At 42.4% G+C, this 27,021-nt stretch overlaps 1 protein-coding gene across 1 annotated transcript; it reads left to right on the plus strand.

The window, feature by feature from the left end:
* Nucleotides 1–27,021, plus strand: amh (anti-Mullerian hormone). Its single transcript, XM_086004671.1, has 5 exons — nucleotides 1–820; nucleotides 7,072–7,253; nucleotides 15,806–15,926; nucleotides 20,989–21,160; nucleotides 24,630–27,021. The coding sequence occupies exons 1-5, from the start codon at nucleotides 199–201 to the stop codon at nucleotides 25,585–25,587; spliced, it is 2,055 nt and encodes a 684-aa protein (XP_085860797.1). The 5' UTR covers nucleotides 1–198; the 3' UTR covers nucleotides 25,588–27,021.

Raw genomic sequence — 27,021 nt, forward strand, 5'->3', positions numbered from 1 at the left:
GGTCCAGAGCTTTTTGGCACATTTGCCATTGTATGATATCCGCGAAAGAAAATACAAGGTCTGCTTTTGTTCTAAAAATATCTGCTAAACACTCCTTCACCAGCTTTAATGTAACACAATCAGCAAGGCTTATCTGAAGAAAGACAAAGCTAACTCTTGCACTACATTCCTTCGGTCTTCAACAAAGCCAGATCAGTCATGGAAGCTGTTTCGGTTTTTGTGGTTTCTCACTTATTCATTTTACTAATTTGCGCGCTTCCCTTAGAACAGAACATCAGGAAGGAATATGAAAATGTGGACGAATCAACCATCAGCCAGCCAAATGATTTTCCTGATCTCCATTCAGCTGAAGCACGAGAAAACTGCTCTGCTGACAGTGAACCGGTGTGTGATAGAAAATTACTTTCTGCACAAGGAACAGGAGCAAAACTGTTGCAACCACCAAATGAAGGTGATAAGATTGCCATGAGCATGTCCTCCCCAAAGGAGGCACAAGGAGAACCTTCAATTGCAAACAGAAGTCAAAAATTGGACACAATCACAAATCAGAAAAATCTGCATGCTTTTAAAGAACCGGTCTGTAGGTTACAAAGTGATGAACAAAGCATTAATTACCTTGAGGTGATTGGCACTATTACTGGATATGAATGGAGTTTCATTGAAGATGTGGTTTTGTACCGTGACAGCCATATGGCCAAGTTTGGGATTTGTTCTGGTTCAAAAAAAAAACACAGTGCATTGCTCTTTCTCAGAAACTTGGCACTTCGTATAAAAGCTGGTGCCGAAATGGTAAGACTGATAGTGCTGCATCTTTCTGAAGGTAAGAAGAAAAGATAACTATTTTTATTAAAAAGCACTAGTAGAAGATGTGTGACCAAATGCTAGTTGGATTGGTTTTTATAATCGATACTAACATTAGTTAATGGACAAATATTCTCTTCACAAAATTCTGGGTATAAAAGTCACAAAAGATGTATGAATATGATTTATAATCCAAGATTATTATAATGCATTTAGTTAATACCAAATGTAAAAGAAAGTTAGGTAGAAAGGTAAAAAAAGATGAGTTTCATGGTTTATTCATTGTGAACTGGTTCCAATGCAGCTGGAAGCACCTCTAGTGTGAATTAGACTGTTGCATGTTTCAATTTGAAAATGTTAATACTTTGAACTTCCTGTTCAAATAAGTTTTGCTTTTTAAAAAAAAACCTGTAGATTCTGTAATTACAATCCATCTCTTTGAAAAATTGCTGGCGATTAGTTCTCATATATAGCATTATTATTATACCCAGCCATACCTCATTTGAATAAGGTGAGTCATTGAAAGGTATTGGTACATGGTTATGTTACCAGTGTGAGAGCATTGTCCCCTCCAGATTATTCCTTTCTTCTCAGAGTGCCATGAATTGGAATCAATAGGGCCTGTCTGTGAGGGTTTGTATTTACATATATGTGTGTGTTATATATATGGGTGTGTGTGTATAGAGGCAGGCAGTTAAAATCTTCTGGGAGACTTACCCATCAACTTCCCAACTTGTTGCCTCTGTCCTCCATGTTAACATGCTCTCCTGAGCAAGCGGCAAGGACAACCGCCTGAAGCCAGCACGGTTTTTCTTTAAATATGCAGATTGGGATCTGATGATGTCATTGGGTCCCGACTGCTACCTTAACAGGTAGCCTGAGTGGGAAAAATAGGAGGAAGAAGATCTGGGGCCAGCAGAGTCCCAAACAGGTAAACAAAAAACTTTCCTTGTGGGGGCCAGGATTGTTCCTCCAGGCCCCACAAAGGAAGTTTGGCCCTCCCCTGTCCTGGGCTGCCCCCACCCCACCACCTCCTGAGTCCGAGACTCTCCCAAACCCTTCTTCCCGTGACTTATCTGAGTGCCGGAGATCATTCCTCTGGTACTGGCCAATGGCTTCTTGCCACCCAGCTGCCGCTTTCTGACCATTTTTAGTTGGGCAATTGACCGTAGACATGCAGCTGAGGCCCAGGAGTTAAAATAGCCCCGGCTTCACGCTGCTGACTCCAGGGAGATTTGGCGATTGCCTCACCCCCTTCCCACTTGATTCCCGCTCTGGCTTCAAATTGGGCCTTAGTTCTATTATTTTGTCAAATGATATGGTCAGAATTAGGATTCCTGTTAAAAATTAAACCATAACAAAGAATTAGGATTAACAACCATTTGTTTTGCTCTGTCCATTTTGTTGGGTTACATTAGCAGAAGGATAATATAAATGGGTTCAAGAGACAGTTAGTTGTGTTTGTGGAGTGAGAAGGGAATAAGGAATAAGGATTATAGGCAGAAAATGGGTCGGTCGGTTGAGAACTATCAAAAGGATATTTTTACTGGACCTAATGGCCCTTAACTTTTTTATACAGCTATATTTTTTTTAGACATTTCTCTTTTAAATAATTCTGAGCAAGAATGTAGGCATAAGTAAAAAGTCTGATATTTACTTTTAAGCCTTGCTGAAGGTCACTACTGAAGAATTTGTGCAGCGTTCGTTAGGTGCATTCTAAAAGTGAAAAGAGAATATTTTACTCAAATCTTAATGAAGGGAGGATTTTGAAGTATCAGCACTGCAGTGATAAGAGTAAATGGTAAAAATGAATTTTCTCTTCAAGCGGCTGAGTGTAGTGGCTACAGGTGGGTATATAACGGTAGAGGAGGAGGAGGAAAGGGCAGATCAGGAGCACAGAGGGTGTAGAAGGCACATGACTTGCAACAGGTGCTACCTCAGGTAGAGTGCATCACAACAGAGGTCAAGATGGAGAAGCAATGCAGGATGAGGGTTTGGCTCACCTGAGAGGCTGTAACTGAATTATGTCACCTGTTTCACAAAGACTTGCAGGGACAATCAGCCATCTGCCATGCTCGGCCAGTCATAGTGAAGGTCACCACTGTCCTCAATTTCTATCTCAAAAGATTTGCTGGGCCTCCACAGGAATCATCCACTTTGTTTGGTTTTGAACACTGTTGTTTTATTTTCTACACAATGAAAAGTAAATTAATGTTTTAGTTGTGCAGTAGTGTTTCGCTGCTGTGTTTGTGCCTTGTGTATTTTGAATTCATGTTTATTATCTGTCGCCATACCACTAATTAAAAGGAGTAGTACTTAGGGATGTCTGTATAGCCAAATGGTGAGTTGCAAAGAATATAGAAAGCCCTGCCTCCACTTGTTTCTGCACTGACCCTGACAGGCCCTTATCAGTTGTTGTGGGCTTATTGCTTTCAAAGGCACCACTGCCACTGGCAACAGTGCTAATAAGCTGCTGCTATGCAACGCTGTGAATGGTGTGCTATGAAGCATCTCCTCATGATACCCACATATCTTTGAGCTTAGCACAGTGAACATCTATTAGATTGTGGAACTACTCCATATTGGTTGCCTGCACGCAATCTCTAAGTGAGTTGAAGCTAGCCATGACAGCATCTTGAAATTTGGAGCCCAAAGCAGAAATGGAGCATTCTTGAGAGATGCTGTTACTGAATTATAACCTGGAAAACTAAGGACTCCATGCAGATGCCATTGGGGTTATTATGTGATCAGTTGAAGACTGCAGTGCATATAACCCATGCTCAATAACATCAGTCGTATGGGAGATGGTAGTGCATATCTGGATGGCCTACTCCCCCCATACTACACAGGCCAGTTTCTGATATAATGTACACGGAAGCAAGTGATTTCACAATATAATGCTGCTGCTATAATAGCCTCTGTTTGAGAGCAGGTCTATTAAAGTCCCTAGTCTCCACACAACTTAGTTGGGGTACTCAACATACTGGACCATTACCGAATACTAGCTGGCCACTCATTAACCACCACCATTGCCATCGCTTGCTCTCTAATGCTCAGTGCTTTTATGCTGTGCTTTCTCATCAGCATCACTATGATCTGCTCTATTAGTGCATCTGTGCTGTTGCCTGCTAAAGTAGTAGTGACAGCGGTTGGCATGCAATTGTGATGCCTTTCAGGGCAGTTAATGTTCTACTGAGTAATTAATAGTGCAAATATCCTTTTAATAATGTGGTAATTGTTAATAACTGCCAACCAACCTCTCTGGCCCTGAAAGTGAACAACTAAAAGGTGTGGAGTCTCAACTATTCAGGTAGCAAATTGTTGCTGGAGATTTTTTTAAATGTCTTACTTTTCATTTCTGTCCCTTTTTTTCTCTCTCTCTCTCTCTTAACCCAATCTTTCTTTCCCTATCTTTGTTTCTCTTTCTGTACCTGATTTGGCATTGAATTCACTCACTAATTAACCCTTCTTCCGAGTCTATTTATCAATCCCTAAATCTCATTGGTTAAGGAGATACACTGTTGGTCCCGTCGTTCTCTAAGAACCCAACTGCCCTGTTGCCCTCGCCATGCCGTTATCAGCTCGCACTTCCAGCAAGTTACTGACAGTATGATACATGTCCATAGTTCTGCACACTTTTACATTATCCACAATCACAATGCCCCCTAAACTCTCTCTTCCAAATATATCAATGATAGCTTTCTCATATTGAGTGATTTGCCAAGACATCTGCTACCTGTTTCACACCGTGTCCTTCTGTTATGTGTGAATCTTGCTTTTAAGCATAAGAGCAGAGAAGATTAGGACATGGTGATTTGATCCACAGACATTCCTTCCTATAATTGTAATGTCTTTTCCATCCTGCCATGTATAATGTAATGTGCATAAACCTGCTATTTTCACCTACTCTTACACCCTTGCTAGCAACTCCCTGTGTCAGTGCACCATTTTTTTGCATTTACTGTATTTTCCACAACTGCTACTTTTCTCTATGTCCATATATGTCCTGTGCGGTTACTTTACACTAATATTCATGTGTCTGCACTTTTTAAATTGGCTATCTTCTTCAGCTAGGTCCCCTAAGCAGTTGACACAGAGTTCATTCTGTCAAAGAGGTATTGCACCTATTTTGCATATCTGGCAGTTATCCTCCCTCACCAAAAATGTGTCTGTACAGATGTTGCCAGGATTGCAGGGGGTCTCATTGTTAAATCAGGATTTTCCTGCTTGTTGTCTGCCATTTGCACCAAAAAAATGTGCACTCTCTCGTGCTCTACACACTGTTCCCAGGGATGCACACCAAGACAAAAATTAACTGCTGCTCGAAGGCCATCAATTCAATGTCTGCCTGAAACTTGCTGGTCTACCAGAGCAAGGAGCTGTCCAAGACCGAGTGTTGCAGCCTGTTACATTCACTGATGTAGGTCAATGTGTTGAGGGATCCACTGGAGCTTGTTGCAACTGTCGCAAAGCCCAAATGGGGAATGGCCACAATCTAAGGCCGTCCTGCCATTGTTTTTTCTGTCTGAAATTCATCTCCTTTGCGCCTCTGGGGGCGCTAATGGAGTGCAAAGGGCTTAGTGCCCGGTGGGAGAGGTGATAATAGCACTTCCCGAGAAATTTGGCGTGGCACTGCTGAGGCACTAGCCAATAGCGCTGCACCCCACCGATAGCCCCCCGGGCCACTGCGCCACCGGCAATGACATCATCACCGAGCGACATGAACCCTTAGTGCCCCACCGCGGCCCCTTAGCACCCCACGGCAGAAATTTGGCTGTGCCCCGCGAAGCTGCTGCGGGCAATGTCAGCCCCAGCCTCTCTGGTTGCGAATCGGGCTGCACTCCGCTGGCGGGGCGGTATTTAAAAAGGAGGTGTGGCGGCGACTCGCGCCGCCATTTTCTTCTTTTTCGGCCCTTCATGGCGGCCCTTGGCGTGGTCCGTGGCCACCATGTCGTCCTGGTGGCTTAGTGTGGGCCATCAGAGGCCTGGCAGAGCTCGCAGCATCCCTCCCCTTTAACAGAAGGCAGGGGCGATGAAACGTGCCAGCGCTACGAGCAGCGGCCGCATAGCTCTTTGCGCCCCCGACACCGCCCTGAGAGGAAGTGGAGCCCCCAAGATAGCACTCCACTTCCTGTGTGGGGTGGTAAGCCGAATTTAGTGGCCGGGGCGGTACTTCCGCGCCGGGCGCTAAATGTCCAGTGCTAATTCGGTTACCGCCCCCAAACGGAGCGTAACCAAATTTCGCGCCCTGAATGTTTACGAAAGAACTGAATGTATCAGGGGAACTAAGAACACGGTGTACCTCAAATGTACGTGCTTTGGATGTAGTAGCACCAACACCAATGGAAACAGTACAACACAATGTAAATACAACTTTCTTTTTAAGTGTAATGAAAAATGAACCAGTGGCAACCAATGTTCCCAGTAAACTGCACTTGTTCTGCGCGGCCTGTTTGTTGTAATGCCCAGACCCTTTCAATTTCTGCAGTATTTACAATGTAAAAGCCAGTGAGCAGCCTGCCCGGGACCTTTCAGATTACTGCGTGGCCGCGCACGGCACCTTAGCAGAACATTGGTGGCAACACTAAAGGTGTAACACAATGTCAAATGGAAATGTAGCATCCTTTGAAGTGCAACAATCAAATGCAACAGTACCAACACATCCTGAATTGATGCCTTTGAAGTGTGTTTATGACCTGTAGAGAATGTCCTCTTGGATTGTATTTGTATATATTTTGCATGGTTTATGAATAATGTTTATTTTTGGGGAAAAAAACTGCACCCTCTACAGCTCAATTAACAAACGTTTTGTCATTTATTTATGTCAGATAATGGGACTCATTATTTGATTGGCTGTTAGTGTTTTTTATGTTAACAAAATCACATTCTCATATTATAAATATACCGTGAAGCATTTACTTGATATAAATTACCTTGTATACACAGTGGAGTCCACTGAAACAGGCCTGATTATGTGTCTTATTACAACTGTATCCACTATGATGTATTGGAGTGGTCAGCAGCACAGGGTCTGGGCTGCAACGCAATGCTAATCTGCTTTTCTTGTGTCTCAATAAATTGCAAATGTTGTTTGTTGTCCAATCTTTTTTTATGACTCCATCGTGATTATTGACTTTTTCAATGATGACGCAGTATAGCTTTCATTGTTTTGAGTCATATAATATATCAGTGGTCCTCGTTCAACCTTTGCCACATCTCTGTCATATATTTATTTCATAAACATAATCTCCCATTTCCTTTTCTAAACAGTGAACTGGAAAGAGTACAACCTACAACTTCAATTTAAGATGGCCTATGAAAGGGATTTGCATCAGCTGATGGAGGACTCCGAGAGGTCTCTGCTGGTGTTTTATCTAGGACAAAGCCAAGGCTATTTCTTTGAAAATGAAGGAGGATTCAGATTCAATGAACTTCAATTGGAGGAACATCAGGTGATCTTTTTAATTATTCAAATAATTAGTGGAAATGTAAGTAATAAAAAAATACTAAGTGGGGGGGAAATTGGCTCGCGCCCCCTTTGGGGCGATAACTTCACTGGGGTGCCACTTTTAGCACCCCGAAAAAGTTAGCTCCCCTGTGCTTGTAATTCAATGGTAATGCCCCAAGCAGGAGGCGGGGCTACTGGAAGCACTCCCCCTCCCTCTTGGGGCGCTCCCATGGAATATCGCAGTGCTACGTGCTGCAGCGCCATGTGCGTCGGCACGCAGTGCCACGGTACTTCAGGCTTCCCTCTCCTGATTAAAGGGGAGGGGCCTAGCGCAGTGCGCACCGGGCCCTGCTGGACCACCGGGGAGCGGGGTGCCGGGCTGACCGATCGCGGCCGGCACCCCGCAGGAGCAGGCAAGAGGGGGCAGGTGCTGGCAGGGGGCCCAAAAAAATTGTCCGCTCGGCACCTGCCCTTTAATTATCGCTCTTCCAGCTGTAAAAATGCCCCCTGACCCTGTCGGACATAGCGTCCGGCGGTAGGCCAGGGGGCGCGAGCGGGGCACTGCGCACGGCGATGATGTCATCGTCGGAGGCGCAGCGCTGCGGGGCGCTACCGGCTACCGCCGCCGCTAACCTCCCGCTGAATTTCGTGGGAGGCGTTAGGGACGCCGGGCCCGGGTGCTCGTTGTTTTGCGCCCGCTTCAGGGCGCAAAGCAACCAAATTTTTCCCCCTAAAGACTTACTTAACTCACAAATGATGAGTATTCATTTTATGGTGTCATTTCTTTATTTCTGTATAATGTGATTTACCGTATGTTCATATTGACCTAATTATATTATTTGGGAGAAGGAGTGACACCAAAAATAGCCTTAATGGAGTCTGATATGAGCCTTCCATAAGCACAAATGAAAATAGTCACATTCAGCCAACTGTTACTGACCCCCTTTAAATCTGGATCTTTTTATCCTCTCACTTTTCTTTCAGATATTTATATCAATTGCTCCCGCTATCTCCTCCCCTTCCACTGTAACATTAGGAAGCAGCTGCCTCGGATTTATTTTTAGCTCCTATCTAGGCTACTAGGCAGCCTGCATTTGGAGTGTCGATTTCCCTCATGATTTTATTTTTAAATCTCATTCAGTTCATTTGCACTTGATCCAAATTTGAATACCCTTTTGTTGCAGGGGTAATGAAGTCTCAAATCCTATGGGCTTTATTATACTGAGCTGAACCTTTGAACAGAAATAAACCATGTGTCTCAAATCTCTTAGTTTTCAACAGAGGGAGAAGGAGAGAGAGCGAGAGACCCACATTTTGTGTCATCCCACATCACGTTCTCTCTTTTCTCTCAAGTTAACCCTTTGAGGACTACAGTGTAATTTCTCTACTACATAAATATCAGAGCAAAACTGCAGTTCAATAAAGAGAACACCATGAATGGTGTATGGCACAAAGCAGCCCACTAATTGAATGGATACTTGGTTCTGATTGAAAAAATTACTTTGAACTCAAGCTTTACCTTTGTTTCAATTCTCAGCGGTGTGGGTGGTGTTTTGTTGCCTATTTCATTTCTGTGAACAATCTGTCTGGATAGCCCAGTTTGAGTCACACTTCCAGCTGGCAGATTATGGATTGGCTTTGATGCTAGTCATTCAGGCTCTCACCATCCTGATAAGGGGATCAAAATGCATTATAGTCAATTTCAGCTTTATATAGTAGCAGTAGACATTTACAGCAAAGCATTTAGACAACTATTATGTGACGGAAATGTGTGTGTTTGATTGCTGAAGCAGTATTTACAATAATTTAATGGTGCAACCTTACCCTACTTGCCTTTCCTCTTTCTGCTAATTATTTTCCTACATTATAAGGACATACTGTATATGGAATGCCCTTAGTGGACCTCATTGTTAGGGCTCCATAACAGAAGGGTGGAATACAAAAGATTTCCCTGCCTCAAACTGCTGAAAGGCAGAATCCTTTCATGATTAAACAGCGAAGAAAAGATTTTTCTAGTCGCTGGGTCAAAATCCTGGAACTCCCTTCCCTAACAGCACTGTTGGAGTACCTTCACCACACGGACTGCAGCGGTTCAAGAAGGCGGCTCACCACCACTTAGGACAATTAGGGATGGGCAATAAATGCTGGACGCCCACATCCCATGAATTAATTTTTTTTTAAATATCAGTTACATCTGGTGTAGACAAAGTTGGTGGACTCAACCACTTACTGGTTTGACAAATGATGTAGGCAAATTACCTCTCTTTTCTACAGGCTTAACTTAAGCCAAGTGTCATTTTGGTGTAAATGGTGGAATTTCTGGGATATTGGCTTTTGCTCTCATTATCCTGTCATTTGTATGCATGCCTCACTTTGGGGGCCAGATGTAAATTCTACCAGAATTTGGGGTATATTTTAGAATGGGTGTAACTTTGGTGTAGTTAACTTATGCCCCAAGCTCTGCACTATCTTTGCATCCAAAAAATTTGGAATTTCAGACCCTATATCTTTATCATATATTTGGGAAAACGTAAGTACATTCATAAGACAAAATATGTTATTATTTAGTAAAATTATCCCTTCCTGCCAGGAGAACAGAACCTGTTAAAATTTTAAATCTTGTAACCTTCCTCTCTGTTGCACGATACAAAGGCACATGGCAAAATTTGATGCTGTAAGTTTGATGGTAGAACCTGATAAAGGAAATTAATCATTTGAACAGCACAATTTGAACAGAAAACTTCAGACGTGATAAAAATGGGAAATATGGAGGTAAAAAATAATGATTTACTATCATAAATTATGTCATCTTAATCCCACACATGCGTTAAAATCTATGCTCTATATAATGGGTGGAAACTGAGAAATTTTCCACTATAGCTAATTTTCCTGTCTTTTCAGCCATGTTATGTGACAGACCTAGAGATTAGCTGCCATTGTACCTTTTAGCCTTTTACTGGACACTTTCTGTTCCCAACTTCAGAAGATTGTAATGGCAGACAATAGTAGAGTTCAGCCCTGAATCATACACTTTTGGTTTTAAAAGTAACAGCCTTACACATCGTATGTGTAAGTACATCATTGGGGATAGAGTGATTTGGCAGTTGTGACACAATTTCTGGTTACAGATGGAGTTTGGAAAGTACTCAAGTTTGCTCTCCCAGTGATTGTGACCTGAACCTCTTTGTTAAAAACTTTAACTCTGTGGTTTATAGTTTTTAAGGTCTCTGTAGTGTAGCGGGACAGTTTGTAAACCAGGGCCCTTAAATATATCATTTAAAAATAATAATAAATGTAATTAATTACACAGAATGGCAGAGCAGGTGATGTGTTACTGCTGCAATATGTGAGAGCTAGTGGACACCATTGATGTTTACAGTGAGTACATTTGCAGTAAGTGTTGGCTGCTCGAGGAACTCCAGCTCCGTGTTGATGAGCTGGAGTCCGAGCTTCAAACACTGCGACACATCAGGGAGGGGGAGAGTTACCTGGACTCTGTGTTCCAGGAAGTAGTCACACCAATTAAATTAACTAATTCAGATGTAGTCCGTGGTCAGGGACAAGAGGGTGTGACTATGAGTGAGGCAGGTACGGGGATGCAGGAGGTAGTGTTGGAGGAGCCGCAGCCCTTGCTCTTGTCCAACAGGTTCAAGGCTCTTACTCCCTGTGGGGACGGGAACGGGGACTGCAGGGAGGATGAGCAACCTGGCCACAGCACCGTGGAACGGGGGGCCATTCAAGTGGGGGGAGTAAAAAGAAATGTTGTAGTGGTAGGGGATAGTATCATTAGGGGGATAGATAGGGTTCTTTGCAGCCGAGAGCGAGAGTCCCGAAGGCTGTGTTGCCTGCCCGGTGCCAGGGTTAAGGACATCTCCTCTGGGCTGGAGAGAAACTTGGAGTGGGAGGGGGAGGATCCAGCTGTCGTGGTCCATGTTGGTACCAACGACATAGATAGGACAAGGAAAGAGGTTCTGCTGAGGGAGTATGAGCAGCTAGGGGCCAAATTAAAAAACAGAACCACTAGGGTAATAATCTCTGGATTATTACCTGAGCCACGAGCAAATTTGGCTAGGGTAAATAAAATCAGAGAGTTAAATGCATGGCTCAAAGACTGGTGTGGGAGAAATGGGTTTTGCTTCTTGGGACACTGGCATCAGTACTGGGACAGTACTGTTCCGTTGGGACGGGCTTCACTTGGCCAGTGCTGGGACTAGAATCCTGGTGAATCGAATAACTAGGGCTGTAGAGAGGGCTTTAAACTAATTAGTGGGGGGGAGGTTTCAAGAGAGCAAAAAATAAAAATGTCAGCGGAGAAGGCAATAGAGCAAGGTAGCAGTGGGGGAATTAAAAACCAGAGCATGTCAGGAAGGGACAGAATGTATAAAGAGAAAAGGTAAAGTAGTAAAGGGGGTAAAAGCAGGAATAAATTGTCACAAAACATATTTAAAAGTTCTTTATCTGAATGCACGCAGCATTCGTAACAAAATAGATGAGTTGATGGTACAAATAACTACACATGGGTATGATCTGGTGGCCATTACAGAAACATGGCTGCAAGGTGACCATGACTGGGAACTAAAAATCCAGGGGTATTTGACAATTAGGAAGGACAGACAGAAAGGAAAGGGAGGTGGGGTGGCTATGTTAATAGAGGATGGAATCACTGCAATAGTGAGAAATGATATTGGGCCAAAGGATCAAGATAGTGAAACAGTTTGGGTGGAGATAAGGAATAATAAGGGGAAAAAGTCACTAGTGGGCGTAGTTTATAGGCCTCCTAACAGTTGCAACTCTGTTGGTCGGAGTATAAATCAGGAAATAGTTGGGGCTTGTAATAAAGGAACAGCTATAATCATGGGGGATTTTAACTTTCATATTGACTGGACAAATCAAATTGGGCAGGGCAGCCTTGAGGAAGAGTTCATAGAATGCATTAGGGACGGGTTCCTTGAGCAGTATGTTACTGAACCAACCAGGGGGCAGGCAATCTTAGATCTGGTCCTGTGTAATGAGACAGGATTAATAAAAAATGTCCTAGTAAAGGATCCCCTTGGAATGAGTGACCATAACATGGTTGAATTCCAAATTCAGTTGGAGGGTGAGAGAGTTGGATCTCAAACCAGCGTACTAAGCTTAAATAAAGGAGACTATAGAAACATAGAAGATAGGAGCAGGAGTAGGCCATTCGGCCCTTCGAGCCTGCTCCGCCATTCAACGAGATCATGGCTGATCATCCAAACCCTAGCACCCGGTCCCTACACCGACAGCCATCCCACCCAAGCCCTATCCCCGTGTATTTAATCCCCCCTAACACTAAGGGTCAATTTTTATCATGGCCAATCAACCTAACCCGCACATCTTTGGACTGTGGGAGGAAACCGGAGCACCCGGAGGAAACCCACGCAAATACGGGGAGAATGTGCAAACTCCACACAGACAGTCACCCGAGGCCGGATTTGAACCCAGGTCCCTGGCGCTGTGAGGCAACAGTGCTAACCACTATGCCACCATGCTGCTATGAAGGTATGAGAGCAGAGTTGACTAAAGTGGACTGGGAAAATAGATTAAAGTGTAAGACGGTACATGAGCAGTGGTGTACATTCAAGGAGATATTTCACAACTTTCAAGAAAAATATATTCCACTGAGAAAAAAGGGGCGTAAAAGAAAAGACAGCCATCCGTGGCTAAGTAAAGTAATAAAGGATAGTATCCAACTGAAAACAAGGGCATATAAAGTAGCCAAATCTAGTGGGAGGATAGAAGATTGGGAAGCATTTAAAAGCCAGCAAAGAATAACTAAAAGATTAATTAAGAAAGGGAAGATAGATTATGAAAGTAAACTAGCAAAAAATATAAAAACAGATAGCAAGAGTTTCTACAGTTATATAAAAAGAAAAAGGGTGGCTAAAGTGAATGTTGGTCCCTTAGAGGACGAGACCGGGAAATTCGTGGTGGGGAACATAGAGATGGCAAAAACGCTGAACAAATATTTTGTATCAGTCTTTACAGTAGAGGACACTAAAAATATCCCAACACTGGACAAACAGGGGGCTATGGGGGGGAGGAGTTAAACACAATTAAAATCACTAAGGAGGTGGTACTCGGAAAGATAATGGGACTAAAGGCGGATAAATCCCCTGGACCTGATGGCTTACATCCTAGGGTCTTGAGAGAAGTAGCGGTAGGGATTGTGGATGCATTAGTGGTAATTTTCCAAAACTCCCTGGATTCAGGAAAGGTCCCAGCAGATTGGAAAACTGCTAATGTAATGCCCTTATTTAAAAAGGGAAGTAGACAAAAGGCTGCAAACTATAGACCAGTTAGCCTAACATCTGTGGTTGGTAAAATGTTGGAGTCCATTATTAAGGAAGCAGTAACAGGACATTTGGATAAGCATAAATTAATCGGACAGAATCAGCATGGTTTTATGAAGGGGAAGTCATGTTTGACAAATTTGCTTGAATTCTTTGAGGACGTAACAAACAGGGTGGATAAAGGGGAACCAGTGGATGTGGTGTATTTGGACTTCCAAAAGGCATTTGACAAGGTGCCACACAAAAGATTACTGCACAAGATAAAAAATCACGGGATTGGGGGTAATATACTGGCATGGGTGGAAGATTGGCTATCTAACAGAAAACAGAGAGTTGGGATAAATGGTTCATTCTCGGGTTGGCAATCAGTGACTAGTGGTGTTCCGCAGGGGTCAGTGCTGGGACCCCAACTCTTTACAATCTATATTAACGATTTGGAGGAAGGGACCGAGTGGAACGTATCCAAGTTTGCCGACGATACAAAGATGGGAGGGAAAGCAGTGAGTGAGGAGGTCATAAAAAACCTGCAAAAGGACATAGACAGGCTAAGTGAGTGGGCAGAAATTTGGCAGATGGAATATAATGTTGGAAAGTGTGAGGTTATGCACTTTGGCAGAAAAAATCAAAGAGCAAGTTATTATCTAAATGGAAAGAAACTGCAAAGTGCTACAGTACAAAGGGATCTGGGGGTCCTGGTGCATGAAACACAGAAGGTTAGTATGCAGGTACAGCAGGTAATCAGGAAGGCTAATGGAATCTTGGCTTTTATTGCAAGGGGGATGGAGTATAAAAGCAGGGAAGTCTTGCTTCAGTTATACAAGGTACTGGTGAGGCCACACCTTTTTTTTAATTCATTGATGGGATGTGGGCATCGCTGGCTAGGCCTGCATTTAGTGCCCATCCCTAATTGCCCTTGAGAAGATGGTGGTGAGCCGCCTTCTTGAACCGCTGCAGTCCATATGGTGTAGGTACACCCACAATGCTGTTAGGAAGGGAGTTCCAGGATTTTGGCCCAGCGACCGTGAAGGAACGGCGATACAGGTCCAAGTCAGGATGGTGTGTGGCTTGGAGGGGAACTTGTAGGTGGTGATGTTCCTATGCATCTGCTGCCCTTGTCCTTCTAAGTGGTAGAGGTCGCGGGTTTGGAAGGTGCTGTTGAAGGAGCTTTGGCGAGTTGCTGCAGTGCATCTTGTAGATGGTACACACTGCAGCCACAGTGCGCTGGTGGTGGAGGGAGTGAATGTTGAAGGTGGTGGATGGAGTGCCAATCAAGCGGGCTGCTTTATCCTGAATGGTGTCGAGCTTCTTGAGTGTTATTGGAGCTGCACTCATCCAGAATACTGCGTACAGTTTTGGTTTCCATATTTAAGAAAAGATATACTTGCTCTCGAGGCAGTTCAGAGAAGGTTCACTCGGTTGATTCCGGAGATGAGGGGTTGACTTATGAGGAAAGGTTGAGTAGGTTGGGCCTCTACTCATTGGAATTCAGAAGAATGAGAGGCGATCTTATCGAAACATATAAGATTGTGAAGGGGCTTGATCGGGTGGATGCGGTGAGGGTGTTTCCACTGATGGGTGAGACTAGAACTAGGGGGCATAATCTTAGAATAAGGGGCTGCCCTTTCAAAACTGAGATGAGGAAAAACTTCTTCACTCAGAGGGTAGTAAATCTATGGAATTTGCTACCTCAGAGAGCTGTGGAAGCTGCGACATTAAATAAATTTAAAACGGAGATAGACAGTTTCCTAGCTGGTAAGGGAATTAGGGATTACGGGGAGCGGGCAGGGAAGTGGACGCGAGTCTAGGTTCGGATCAGCCATGATCCTATTGAATGGCGGAGCAGGCCCGAGGGGCCATATGGCCTACTCCTGCTCCTACTTCTTATGTTCTTATGTTGACTGGCAGCCTTGTCACACACTCCAACCCCATTGATATTTAATATGAAATATATTTTATTCTTAAACGCGCTGTAATAGCGCATAATAAAGATTTCAGCATAATCTCCGTTACCACTGGACAAGGATGAACACTTACAGGATTGTTTTACTTGTTTATTTTGTCTTTTTTCTGAAGGTTTCTTTCAGCTTTTGTCTTACTCCTTTGATACCTCCAGTGCTGCCATTGTTTCCAATGGCTGTACGGAGTAAATACAACTATTTAAAGTAGTGAAAGTCAGGGAAGATATTTGGTGGAATTTTCCACTGTTTTCTGTTAAGTCATAACATTGAATTCTTCTGTTCAGACTGTTTGCTTTAATGAAGAGACAAAGTATGTCATTCTGAGTATTCAAGGAATCCCGGGAAAATGTGCAGATGGGCAACTGTGTATTGACGTATCTTTAAAAATCAGACGTCTTTCCAATGGTAAGTCATTTGCTACTACTTACTAATTTAATTTTTTTTATGCTGCTATTAATATAATAAAACGAGAAAACATTTGGGCTAGAAATTGGTCTCGGGCGGTAGCGCAAATCGGGCGGTATCGGATTGGCCGGCCGTTATACGCTCCGCCTGTTATTCAGTTCCCGTTGACGCTTTTTGCATCACCGCCTGAGAAAAATTTCTAGCCCTTGAGGTTTTTAAAATTTGCCTATTATGTGAATGATCATCTTCAACCCCCGTCAGAAACTCCATACCGATTCCATCCCCCCTTCCCCGGCCACGGTCTCAGGCTGAACCAGACTGTTTGTTACATTGGCATCCTTTTTGACCCTAAACTGAGTTTCCGACCGCTTACTGACCACCTACCTCCACCTCCGTAACATCGCCTGCCTCTGCCTCTGCCTCAGCTCTGCCCATCTGCTGCTGAAACCCTCCTCCACATCTTTATCACTTCCAGATTCAATTATTCCGATGCGCTCCTGGCTGGCTTCCCATTCTCTGCCCTCCTTAAACCTCAGCTCATCCAATACTCTGCTGCCCATCTCCTATTCAAGTCCAAATCGCCCATTACCCCTAACCTTGCTGACCTACATTGACTCCTGGTCTTCCAATGGCTTAATTAAAATTCTTGTCCTTGTGTTTAAATGTCATCATGGCCTCACCACCCCCCCGCCGCTCTATCTCTGTGACCTCCCCCAGCCCTTTGTTCTATCCAGGACTATATTCACATCCACTTTGAAACTTACAAATTTAGGTTAATGGGATCGCAAGTGTTATCAGCAGCTGTGGCATACATGGAGGTGGTCTGAAGCACTTGTTCTTGGTATTAATAGAAAATGAGCTGATGTAATATTGTTCTTGATATGTTTTGAAAGCAACCCATCTGACATGCAATTATCTTTGAAAAGTGATGAGACATTTATCAGTTGTTTGTGTTCAGTTATGAGAAAGCCTTGTGCTACCATACTTTGAAATGATTTTTTCCAGACAAAACAACAGATGTGCAGTGAGATCTATGGCATTAGCTTGCCAGAATTATGTATACTATGGGGCTTGAAATTCAAGTTCGGCGGAGGCACAGAAGCAGGCGGTAGCGGATCGGTTGCCCGTTATATACCCCGCCTGATTTCCCTTTCCGTTGGGCGGGCTGTATAACGGGCAGCCAGTCTGCTACCGTGCGTTTTGCGTCACCTAGTGAAATTGAATTTTCCCTCCCAAAGTTTTTTTGTACAGGAAAGGAGTTGGGTGCATGCACATAAAGCTGATGGATGATGGCACCAGGCCAAGTTTTTTCCCCGACATTTATCATAGTATCAAGAACATTCAGGGCCGACATAAGATCATAAGGTAAAAATAAAAAGGCCTTTCATCCCATTCAGCTCACCCCATTATTTGAGTTTGTGTTCTGGATTTGTATATTCTGCATATGCCTCTCTTCACCCTTAAATTAGGAATCTGCCCATTTCCTACCTTTGGCCCTTGTCCCCACAATTTTCTCCTACTTTTTTGCCCTCCTTGAGGCAGTAATTCATATTGCAGGACAGTTAAAAGGGTACTTCAGTATCTCGATCAAGTGACAGTTTTTCACTTTTGTTTTTTGTGTCTAGACAGTGAGTATCCATAGGCTACTTGACTGTGTGGAGCATCACTGCTCCATGCAATTTGTTCCTCACCAATACCTGCACACTTTCTTGCAGGAGTCACTGAAGCCGCAGGAGCCTGCTGGAAAGTGTGCCGGTCTCTTCCTAGACTGTGGGCATTGAGCTCGAATGGAACAGCTCACTACTGTTGTACTGAAATCAAGTAACTCAACATAAATCGGGGATTTAAGCTAAAACAACCCTAGTCTATCGACACAGTACCGCACCATAAGGTGCACTTACCCATTCAACACTTCGACCATGATATCCATTTCCTTTTTGAATATTAAGTCAGTATTCACTGCACTAGGTGGCAGTCTAGTCCAAAAATTGACAAGTGTTTAAAAATGTGACTCCTTTAGTGTTGTGTTTTCCTTAATGTATATTCACATCTACTGGTTCTTTCCCCCTGGTCCAGACAGAGAATTTTGTCACATCCACCTTATTGATTTCCTTTATGAGTTTAAAAGATAGGATTATAACATAGTAACATAGCAACAGGAGGCGGCCATTTTAGCCCCTGGAGCCTGTTCCGCCATTCAATGAGATCATGGCTGATCTGTGACCTAACTCCATATACCCGCCTTTGTCCCATATCCCTTAATACCCCTGCATAACAGAAAGCTATCAAGCTCAGATTTAAAATTAACAATTAACCTAACATCAACTGCCATTTGCGGAAGAGAGTTCCAAACTTCTACCACACTTTGCATGTACAAGTGTTTCCTAACTTCACTCCTGAAAGGCCTGGCTCTAATTTTCCGGCTATGTCCCCTAGTCCTAGATTCCCCAACCAGCGGAAATAGTTTCTCTCTATCTACCCTATCAGTTCCCCTTAATATCTTAAAAACTTCGATTGAATCACCCCTTAATCTTCTAAATTCCAGAGAATAGAACCCTAGTTTGTGTAATCTCTCCTCGTAATTTAACCCTTGGAGTCCAGGTATTATTCTAGTAAATCTACGCTGCACTCCTGCCAAGGCCAATATATCCTTCCTAAGGTGTGGTGCCCAGAATTGAACACAGTACTCCAGGTGTGATCTAACCAGGGCTTTGTATAGCTGTAACATGACTTCTAATCCCTTGTATTCTGGTCCTCTAGATTCCATTCCATTTGCCTTTTTGATTATTCTGTCCATAACATTTTAATTATATAAGTACATGGACCCCTAAGTCTCTTTGGACCTCCACTGCTTCTAGCTTTTCACCATTTATAAAATACTCTGATCTATCTTTTTTGGGGTCCAAAGTGGATGACCTCACATTTGCCTATATTGAAATCTATTTGCCACAGTTTTGCTCATTCACTTAATCTATCAATACCTTTATAATTTTCTGCTTCCATCTACACGGCTTACAATGCTGCCTATCTTTGTGTCATCGACAAACTTGGACATGTGGCTTTCAATCCCGTCATCTAAGTTGTTAATAAATACAGTGAATAGTTGAGGCCCCAACACAGATCCCTGTGCGACGCCTGACATAATAAAACTCACTACACACTTGGTTTGAGCATAAAGCAAGGCTTTAATCAACTTGTTTCAGAACATGGAGGTCTAGTTGTATTTCACTAGCTCCTTGTCTTACAAAATGTCCCTGGCAAGCTGGGGCCCACGCCCGAGTATTTATACTCCTTGGACGGTGCCACCAGCTGGCCATCCAGTGTTATTTCATAAGTAGTTTCTTGATGATGAGATTTATAACAACGCCATTAGTCACATCCTGCCAATTAGAGCACCTGCCCATTATCCCTACTCTCTGTCTCCTGCTGTTCAGCCAATCTCCTAACCAGGTCAATAATTTGCCCTCAATTCCATGAGCTTCAACTTTAGCTAACAGTCTTTTATGAGGGACTTTATCGAATGTCTTCTGGAAGTCCATATAAATAACATCCATAGACATTTCCCTGTCCACTACTTTAGTCACCGCTTCAAAAAAATCCAATCAGGGTCGTCAGGCATGACCTACCTTTCACAAACCCATGCTGGCTCTCTCTGATCAGCTGAACATTTTCAAGGTGTTCTGTCACTCCATCCTTAATTATAGACTCTAATAATTTCCCGATAACAGATGTTAGGCTATAATTCCCTGTTTCCCTCTCTCACCTTAAATAGCGGAGTGACATATGCAATTTTCCAATCTAAAAGAACGGTTCCTGAATTGAGAGAACTTTGGAAGATCATAGCTAGGGCATCTGCAATGTTCTCACCAATTTCCTTTAAAATCCTGAGATGAAAACCATCTGGTCCTGGGTAGGTGGCACTCTTTAGTGCCATTATTTTCTTCATTACTGTTAATTTGCTTATGTTAATTTTGATGAGTTCCCCATCCCTGATTCAGTATTCGTTTCCTTGGGACGTCTGGCATGCTATTCACCTCCTCTACTGTAAACACTGATGCAAATAAATACTGCATTTATTTTGCAGAAGTGCTTTGGAAAATGGTTCGGCAGTGCTAACTCCTGCCTTGTTTATCTAGCAGGGCATCATCCACAGCACCAGATCTATATTTCATAAACTGTGCACACATGAACCTGTTTTGGTTTGATGCTAATACTCTCAGTTGGAAAAGTGCAAATTGGATGGCATCTACTTTCGCAACCAATTAATGCATTTTACTAGTGAGGCATGTTGTTAAGCTGTTGATGTAATAATAGGCTACTCTGATTGCTATGACAATGTTATATCTATGATGAACAGGCAAGGCTGACATTAAGTCTGACTAATCCTTGATTTTTTTTAAAAATTGCTTCAAAGATTAGCATTCTCTAGCATCTATGTTTCTCCAGTTTTCTTCTCTCCCGTCATGATGGTACAAAGTTCCACTGAGCCATCTGGTATCTCACCTTAGTGAGCAATCCTCATGTGAGCCTAGATGGCGAATATCACCAGGATGTCCAACAGTGGAGAGTATCACAGCTGAGCCTGGTCGTGTTCTCTCGCCTGATGTCCATAAGGGCTTTATTGATCCAGCAGGGTGGTGGGAATTGGAATTGGAAAATTGGCTGACGTTTTCCTCTTCTTAGCTTAGGGATGTGAGACCAATTACAGGACCCCAACCACTACAATAGCCGAGTCCTTGAATGCTGTAGTTTTTGTTTTCATTTCCATACCAGTTCATCAAGTGCTCTCCATGTAGATAATATATTATGGCTGTCTTGTTCTCAATTACACACACAGACAGAAGGAGCTTTGCAAAATACAAAATCACATTAGGGCAACCTACATCATACAGTTTCTACAAGTCAGACAACTACTTTTAGCTCTGTGTTTTTCCCATGTAGGTAGCCAAAGGTTTGGTTTCGAATGTTTTACACACTGGCTTGCTCGTTCAGGCTCGTGTTCAATAATAATTATTCATGCTGATATTCAAATCTATTTGCTCTCATTTAATGAGTTAAACAGGTGCTCCAATGGAGAAGGAAGAGCTCCAGCAGCTGCTGTTTGGCTTTGATGAAAAACGCTTCACAAGGATGACTCCAGCCTTGTTTTTTCTCATCAAGGAGTTGAAGAACAAACTGATGCAGCCGTCCTGCAGCACTGTACAGGACTCACAGCCCTCGCCACCCATGTATGAGTAAGCATTGCCAGAGAACTCTGGACAGTGAGGCAGTGAGAAGGCTGAAGGTGTAGCCTAATTAAGCTGAATTGATAGCTATGTTAGACATAGTCATTGGCAAGTACGAATTTGAGACAACTATACTTTCCAAATGATTCTTTTTCAAATACAAAATATACAGGAAACTCTTTTTTATCCGGCACCGACGGGACCGGCGTGTTGCCAGTTTATCCAAATTTCCGGAAAACGGAGAGGGTTATCTACCGAGGCTATTTTTAACAAAGAAAAATAAAAACATCAAGAAATGTGCAGTATACAGTAATTGGGTACTCACCTACAGAATGTTGTGTTAAATGGATGGTGGAAGATGCTTGATTAAGTACAGTACTGCCAGTTAAGGGTAATGCAATGCAATGACTACCAGCAGCGTGGGACACACACAGTACCCCAGTAAAATGGCGGATCAGAAGAGACTACCGGCAGCGCGGTAGAGTCAGACTCCTGTTACAGGGTATTGAGGTGTTCTGACTTCCGACAGCGCCAAGAAGCCGAGTAGTGGCAGGTTGGAGAACTACCCCCACTGACTAAACTCGGCCACCGTGGGAGACTCAGACTGACTCGGCAACATTGCCGGTTATTGAGGTGTTGTTTTCGGAGTATGAATTTTGCCAGTTAATAGAGAATTCCAGATATTTAGGTGCCGTTTAAAAGAGAGTTTCCTGTAGCAGGAGAGGAGCTGGGTGATTAAGTTCTAGTCTCAGATCACCGCATCTCTGAGATTGGCACAGCATTAGTTTTAGTTGCAGCAGCAGTACTGTTAAATGCTGATAGGTGCTGATGGTGTCGACCTTAAAAGCATATGACACTGTGCACAATGCTGCTTATACACAATCAAATAAGCTTCATAAATACATTTAGAAAATCTACAAACTTTATCAGATTAGGGAAAGTAATCTCAGGCAAGTATAATTATGTTTGCCTGAGAAGAGGAAAAAGAGCAACAAGTAAAGGTGAAGCTTATGCATAAACTGATCTGATCGTTTAGTAACAGAATGTGCTAGTGTGATAACGTGTCGATGAGTGAGACTGCCTGTGTCCTATATCAGGCCCACAGGTTATATCACTATGGTAGTTCATTAGTAGCCATGTGGGTAAACTTTATTAATTGTAATGTCTGGGAAATAACGAAAGCTGAAAATGGGATGCATCGACCTCTGCCCTAACTGGTCTAATCTGCATTGGGGAAGCTCACACCGAGAGTATTTAGTGGAATAGACTATTCAAACAATTTTTCCACACAAATTTATTTAATGTCAGACAGGCTCAGTTGATGGCATTCTTGCCTCGGAGTCACGTTGTGAGTTCATAACTCTATTCCAGGATTTGAACACATCTAAAGTGATACCTCAGTGCAATATTGCCAGAGGTGCTCACTTTCGCGTGATATATTAAGCCAAGGCTTTGTCTGCTTGTTCAGGCGGATGTTAAAAATCCCATGGCACTATTTGGAGAAGAGCAGGGAGTACTCCTGGTGCCTTAGCTGCCAACTACCTTTTCAACCTAAATCACCAAAACAGATGAGCTGGTCATCTAATTTCTGTTCATAAGCTCTTGTGTTGCACAAATTAGCTGCTGCATATCAAACTGCACATCAAACAATTCTCCGAGATGTAATAAGGTGCTATATACAGTAAGTGCAAGTATTTGGTTAGGCAAGTCTTGATGTGGCCTTGCATTGCTCGATACTGATACTTGATCAGATTTGATACACATCATTGCTGTGCTGCATGGCAAAGACCTTTGTGGCCCTTTGATCTACAAGTACTGAGGAAGAGTGGCAGAAAAACATAGTGCGACTCAGTACACATTTTTCAATTGGTTTACACTCCATCCCATTTTGCTACCAACAGGCTTTTGTCTGATAAGGCGAACAATGTGGATGGAACTTCAAGTAAGGCTGTTAATATCAATATTATTTGTGGTTAACAGGGTGCAGGGGGAGGGGGAAACAGCAAAAATTACATATATGAGGTTGCACATTGCATATGCAACGTGTTTTTTCCACTCATATAATTCAGGAAATGAAGCTGAGCCGGTATGTCTTGTAATGGAGATTCCTGGGACACAGTTGATTTTGTGGCAACATTTTGTATACACAGTAGTGTATCTTAGTGCTCAAATTGGCTGAGGAAGATAAGTAGGAACATGGGCAGAAACGTACTGACAGAAATTTAAGATGTCATCAAAGGTATAAAATTAAACCCAGCATAAGCTACCCATCGGGTGTATTAATCTCAGGCGCAGCTACCCAGGGTTTGTCATATCCAACATGGAGATGTACAGACATCTGCAATCAGCTGCCTTTGCCAGTGGCTGTCAAAACCACCATGGTCCTGAATTCCAGGCACATGCTGGGGACATTTGTTAATATGACTTAGTTTGTTCCCCATTCATTCATTTTTCTAAGGGAGATTTTCAACAAGTATTACTTTGTAAAATTATGTGTGAAATTTATCAAACCAACAGAATATTATTACATTTATCCTATTTTCTCCACCTAGGAACATCCGCATATCCAATCAGTTTCTGCATTCCGAAAAGCAATATTGTTGGATATAGATTACATGGGGTTACCTCACTCACTGTCCATTGTCCCTTTTCCATATTATCATCAAGTAATGGTAGCACATTACATCAGAGGTGTGGTATCCTGAATATAGTAACACGCTTGCGAGGGAGTGTAGTCAGAGGAAGAATGAAGCTGTGATTAGTGATCCCTGCTCCAGGCCTGATTCCAGTCCCAGCAATAAGCATAGATTATATAATTTGGTAGAATGTATGTGAGCTAAGATTTGCCAGCAGAAAACACCTGTTAATCCAGTTTATCAGATAGCAAAATAAACTCGCCAGAGAGTACCTTCACCACTCGGACTGCAGCGGTTCAAGATGGCGGCTCACCATCACCTTCTCAAGGGCAATTAGGGATGGGCAATAAATGCTGGCCTTGCCAGGGACGCCCACATCCCATAAACGAATCAAAAAAAAGATTATAAGGAAAATATCTAGCGATTAGATCAGATAAAGTAACATTTCTGGATATGTGTACATAATTGCTGAAAAATACCTTTGTAACAAAGTCATAATGGTGGCCGTAGCAACACTAATAAGATCACAGCAAGGTTGTGAAGATTTATTTAAAAAGGATATATTTAAGAGTGAGAAAGAACGAGAGTCAGAGACAAACTGAAATTGGAAAGTGTGAGAGCCATATAGAGAAACAAAGAGGGAGACAAAAAAGAATGGAAGACAAACAGAAAGTTAGAGGGCGAGAGAAAGAATTTGAGAGTGGGAAATGATCAGAAACAGTTGTAGGAATATCCGCTTTTTTTTAACCTTTGTATGGGAGCAATGCAAAGGAGATCAACTAGTATGTATATAAATGTGATTTTGAATACATAAAGTCTAATACAGTCAATTCTACTTTTAGAGAAGCTTCCAAAGCAGTTAAAAGAGCAGAGAGTGATTATTTGGAAACATTGGACCCCCCCTTTCATACACCGTCCTCAGGACAGGGCTCTCCACGCGAGTTTCTACGACATCTCAGTAGATTTTTGAACATGGTGTTAGATTACTCCACTGACCAAAATTCCAGATCTGTGCTTCGCCTTGACAAGGAAACCATTGAGAGTCTTCCCCATCAGTCACTGAATATTTCAAAAGCCTACGTCCTAGAGCTGTTGGTGCAGTCAGATGAGCCCTTGGTATTTTTATTGCCAGAGAACGCTGAGAACTTTTTGGAGCAAATAACAGAAGACGAAGATATTGGGGAAACTGAGGAAAAGATGCAGCTCCTTTTCCTTACTAAGCTGCAGAACACAATCCGAAGAGTATTGGAAATTCCTGTTTTTCAGAATGACAAGGTTTTAAAAAAGCTGATCCATCTACTGAATGAATGTAACTATCCCTTTCCACTCCCCGAGTTCCCTCAGGTCAGTGACGCATCACAGGACAGCCAAAGGAAAAGAAACCGCAGACGAAAGACATATTATACATTTTTGTTACTGAAGGCATTACAAACAGTGAAGACATTTTGGGATAAGAGGCAAAAACTTTTTAGGCAAAACAGGAGTGTAACCAACCGGTCAATCTGCCAACTGGAGGAGCTCAGCATTGACTTTGAGCGTTTGTCATATGACTGGATTTTGGTTCCGAAATTGTACAATATACATAATTGTGTTGGATCGTGCAGGATTCCCTTAATGGGAAATGTATCTAATCATGTTGTCTTACTGATTAAAATGCAGGAGCAGGGGCTTCCCACAAAACGAGAGCCATGTTGCGTCCCAGTGGAGTATTCCGAACTGCTCCTGGCTGTTGTCAATGACCATAGCAGCATGATTACTGTGTACAAGAACATGGTGGCAGAGGAATGTAAGTGTAGATGACCCAGGCATCTTGGCACATTTCAGGAGTCAAGTATTGACTGAAAAGACCAACATATAACTTGATAATGAGCATCTATGGTGACACGCTCTCTCAACCAAGTTGAGTATTTTCTTACAGTACTTTATGTATATTAATTCTGGAACCCAGATCATGTTTTATATCAATCCAGTTTGGATCATGATTTGCTCATCAGTTTTCAATTGGATCAGAAATGGAAAATCCAAACATTTCACTCATCTCCGTTGATGCAAATTGTTGACACTGATTTTGAAATGAGAATAGCTGCCTCTCATTTGATTTTTTTAAATTTATACCTATATTCTCCTTAGAAAATGGGCCACGACAACTTGCTATATTCAACAAACTAATGGTAATGAAGTCAGATATTCACAATCAAGTTAACTTAATGTTAATCTGAATCTCACGACAGTTCCTGCAAACCAGTGAGAATCAATCTATCCATTCCTGTTTGCTGAAAGACAGAAAAGTAAATTACCAGTAGCAGCTTGAAAATCTCAATTCTGTGGGAAGTTTGCTGGAGATCTGTGTGTATATGCATATAAAAGTGTGCTTAAATTACACACAATAGCTTGGAATAGAATACCCACCTCTGACATAATATGATGACTGCTATGTTGGAAACCCTCAGAAGTGTAAGGAGAAGAGTTGCTTGTGTCTGTGATGGATTGTTAATCAAAATGAAAAAGGAACTTTCCATACAGTTGACCTGAACTCTCTTGTTTGCTTTAGTGTATCTGAAGCTGTAGTGGACATGGTCCTACGTGCACTCCATGAAGAAGCAACACAAGATATTGGCCTTTAATTAATGATGATGCTATAACTGAACACAAAGATTAACATTAAGTCGTGGGCTATCTCATTTTATTTACCTGTATATTGTGTAACCTGTATGAAATTTCTTGGCTGATATGGAAGTTGTGTGGCATCCTTGAAGGATCTTTAAATTAAGCATTCATCTTAATTGGTTTTATTTTCCAATATACACCCCCGCACCCTATTTTAATAAACATTTTTGCATGAATTCGCTTTTTACTCTATGCTTTGCTGTTGGACGTGATGATGGTATGCATGAAGTGGAGTTAAGGTGGAAAATTATAAAGCAAGTTCCTAATCTTGTCAGTGCCTTTAGGGAAGGCGGCAAGCAGGGAAAGTGGATAAGTTCATGTTGCTCTTTCATACCTCCTAATACTCATCTCAGGACCAGTAATGGGAGCAGGTCAAGGTATCACTCAAGGGAGGAAGACAATAATTGTTTAAAGTGGGAAAAGTTTTTTAAAGATTCCATGGAAAAAATATAATTACTGCTATTTTTTTCTAATTAAACTGGAAAGTCACTGGTTCTCTATTATATCTCTGTTTTGTATTTTACATTATTATCCAATGTTTAACAATAAAACATTACTTATTATATA

The sequence above is a fragment of the Somniosus microcephalus genome, chromosome 13 (assembly GCF_052327205.1).
Source record: "Somniosus microcephalus isolate GS21.2 chromosome 13, FLI_Smic_1.0, whole genome shotgun sequence".
Lineage (NCBI taxonomy): Eukaryota > Metazoa > Chordata > Chondrichthyes > Squaliformes > Somniosidae > Somniosus > Somniosus microcephalus.

Excerpts from the sequence above, each read along its gene's own strand:
- amh (XM_086004671.1), top strand. The coding sequence starts at position 199 with ATGGAAGCTGTTTCGGTTTTTGTGGTTTCTCACTTATTCATTTTACTA. Across the intron at positions 821-7,071 it reads AGTGCTGCATCTTTCTGAAG|TGAACTGGAAAGAGTACAAC; the intron begins GTAAGAAGAAAA and ends TTTTCTAAACAG. Across the intron at positions 7,254-15,805 it reads TTCAATTGGAGGAACATCAG|ACTGTTTGCTTTAATGAAGA; the intron begins GTGATCTTTTTA and ends TCTTCTGTTCAG.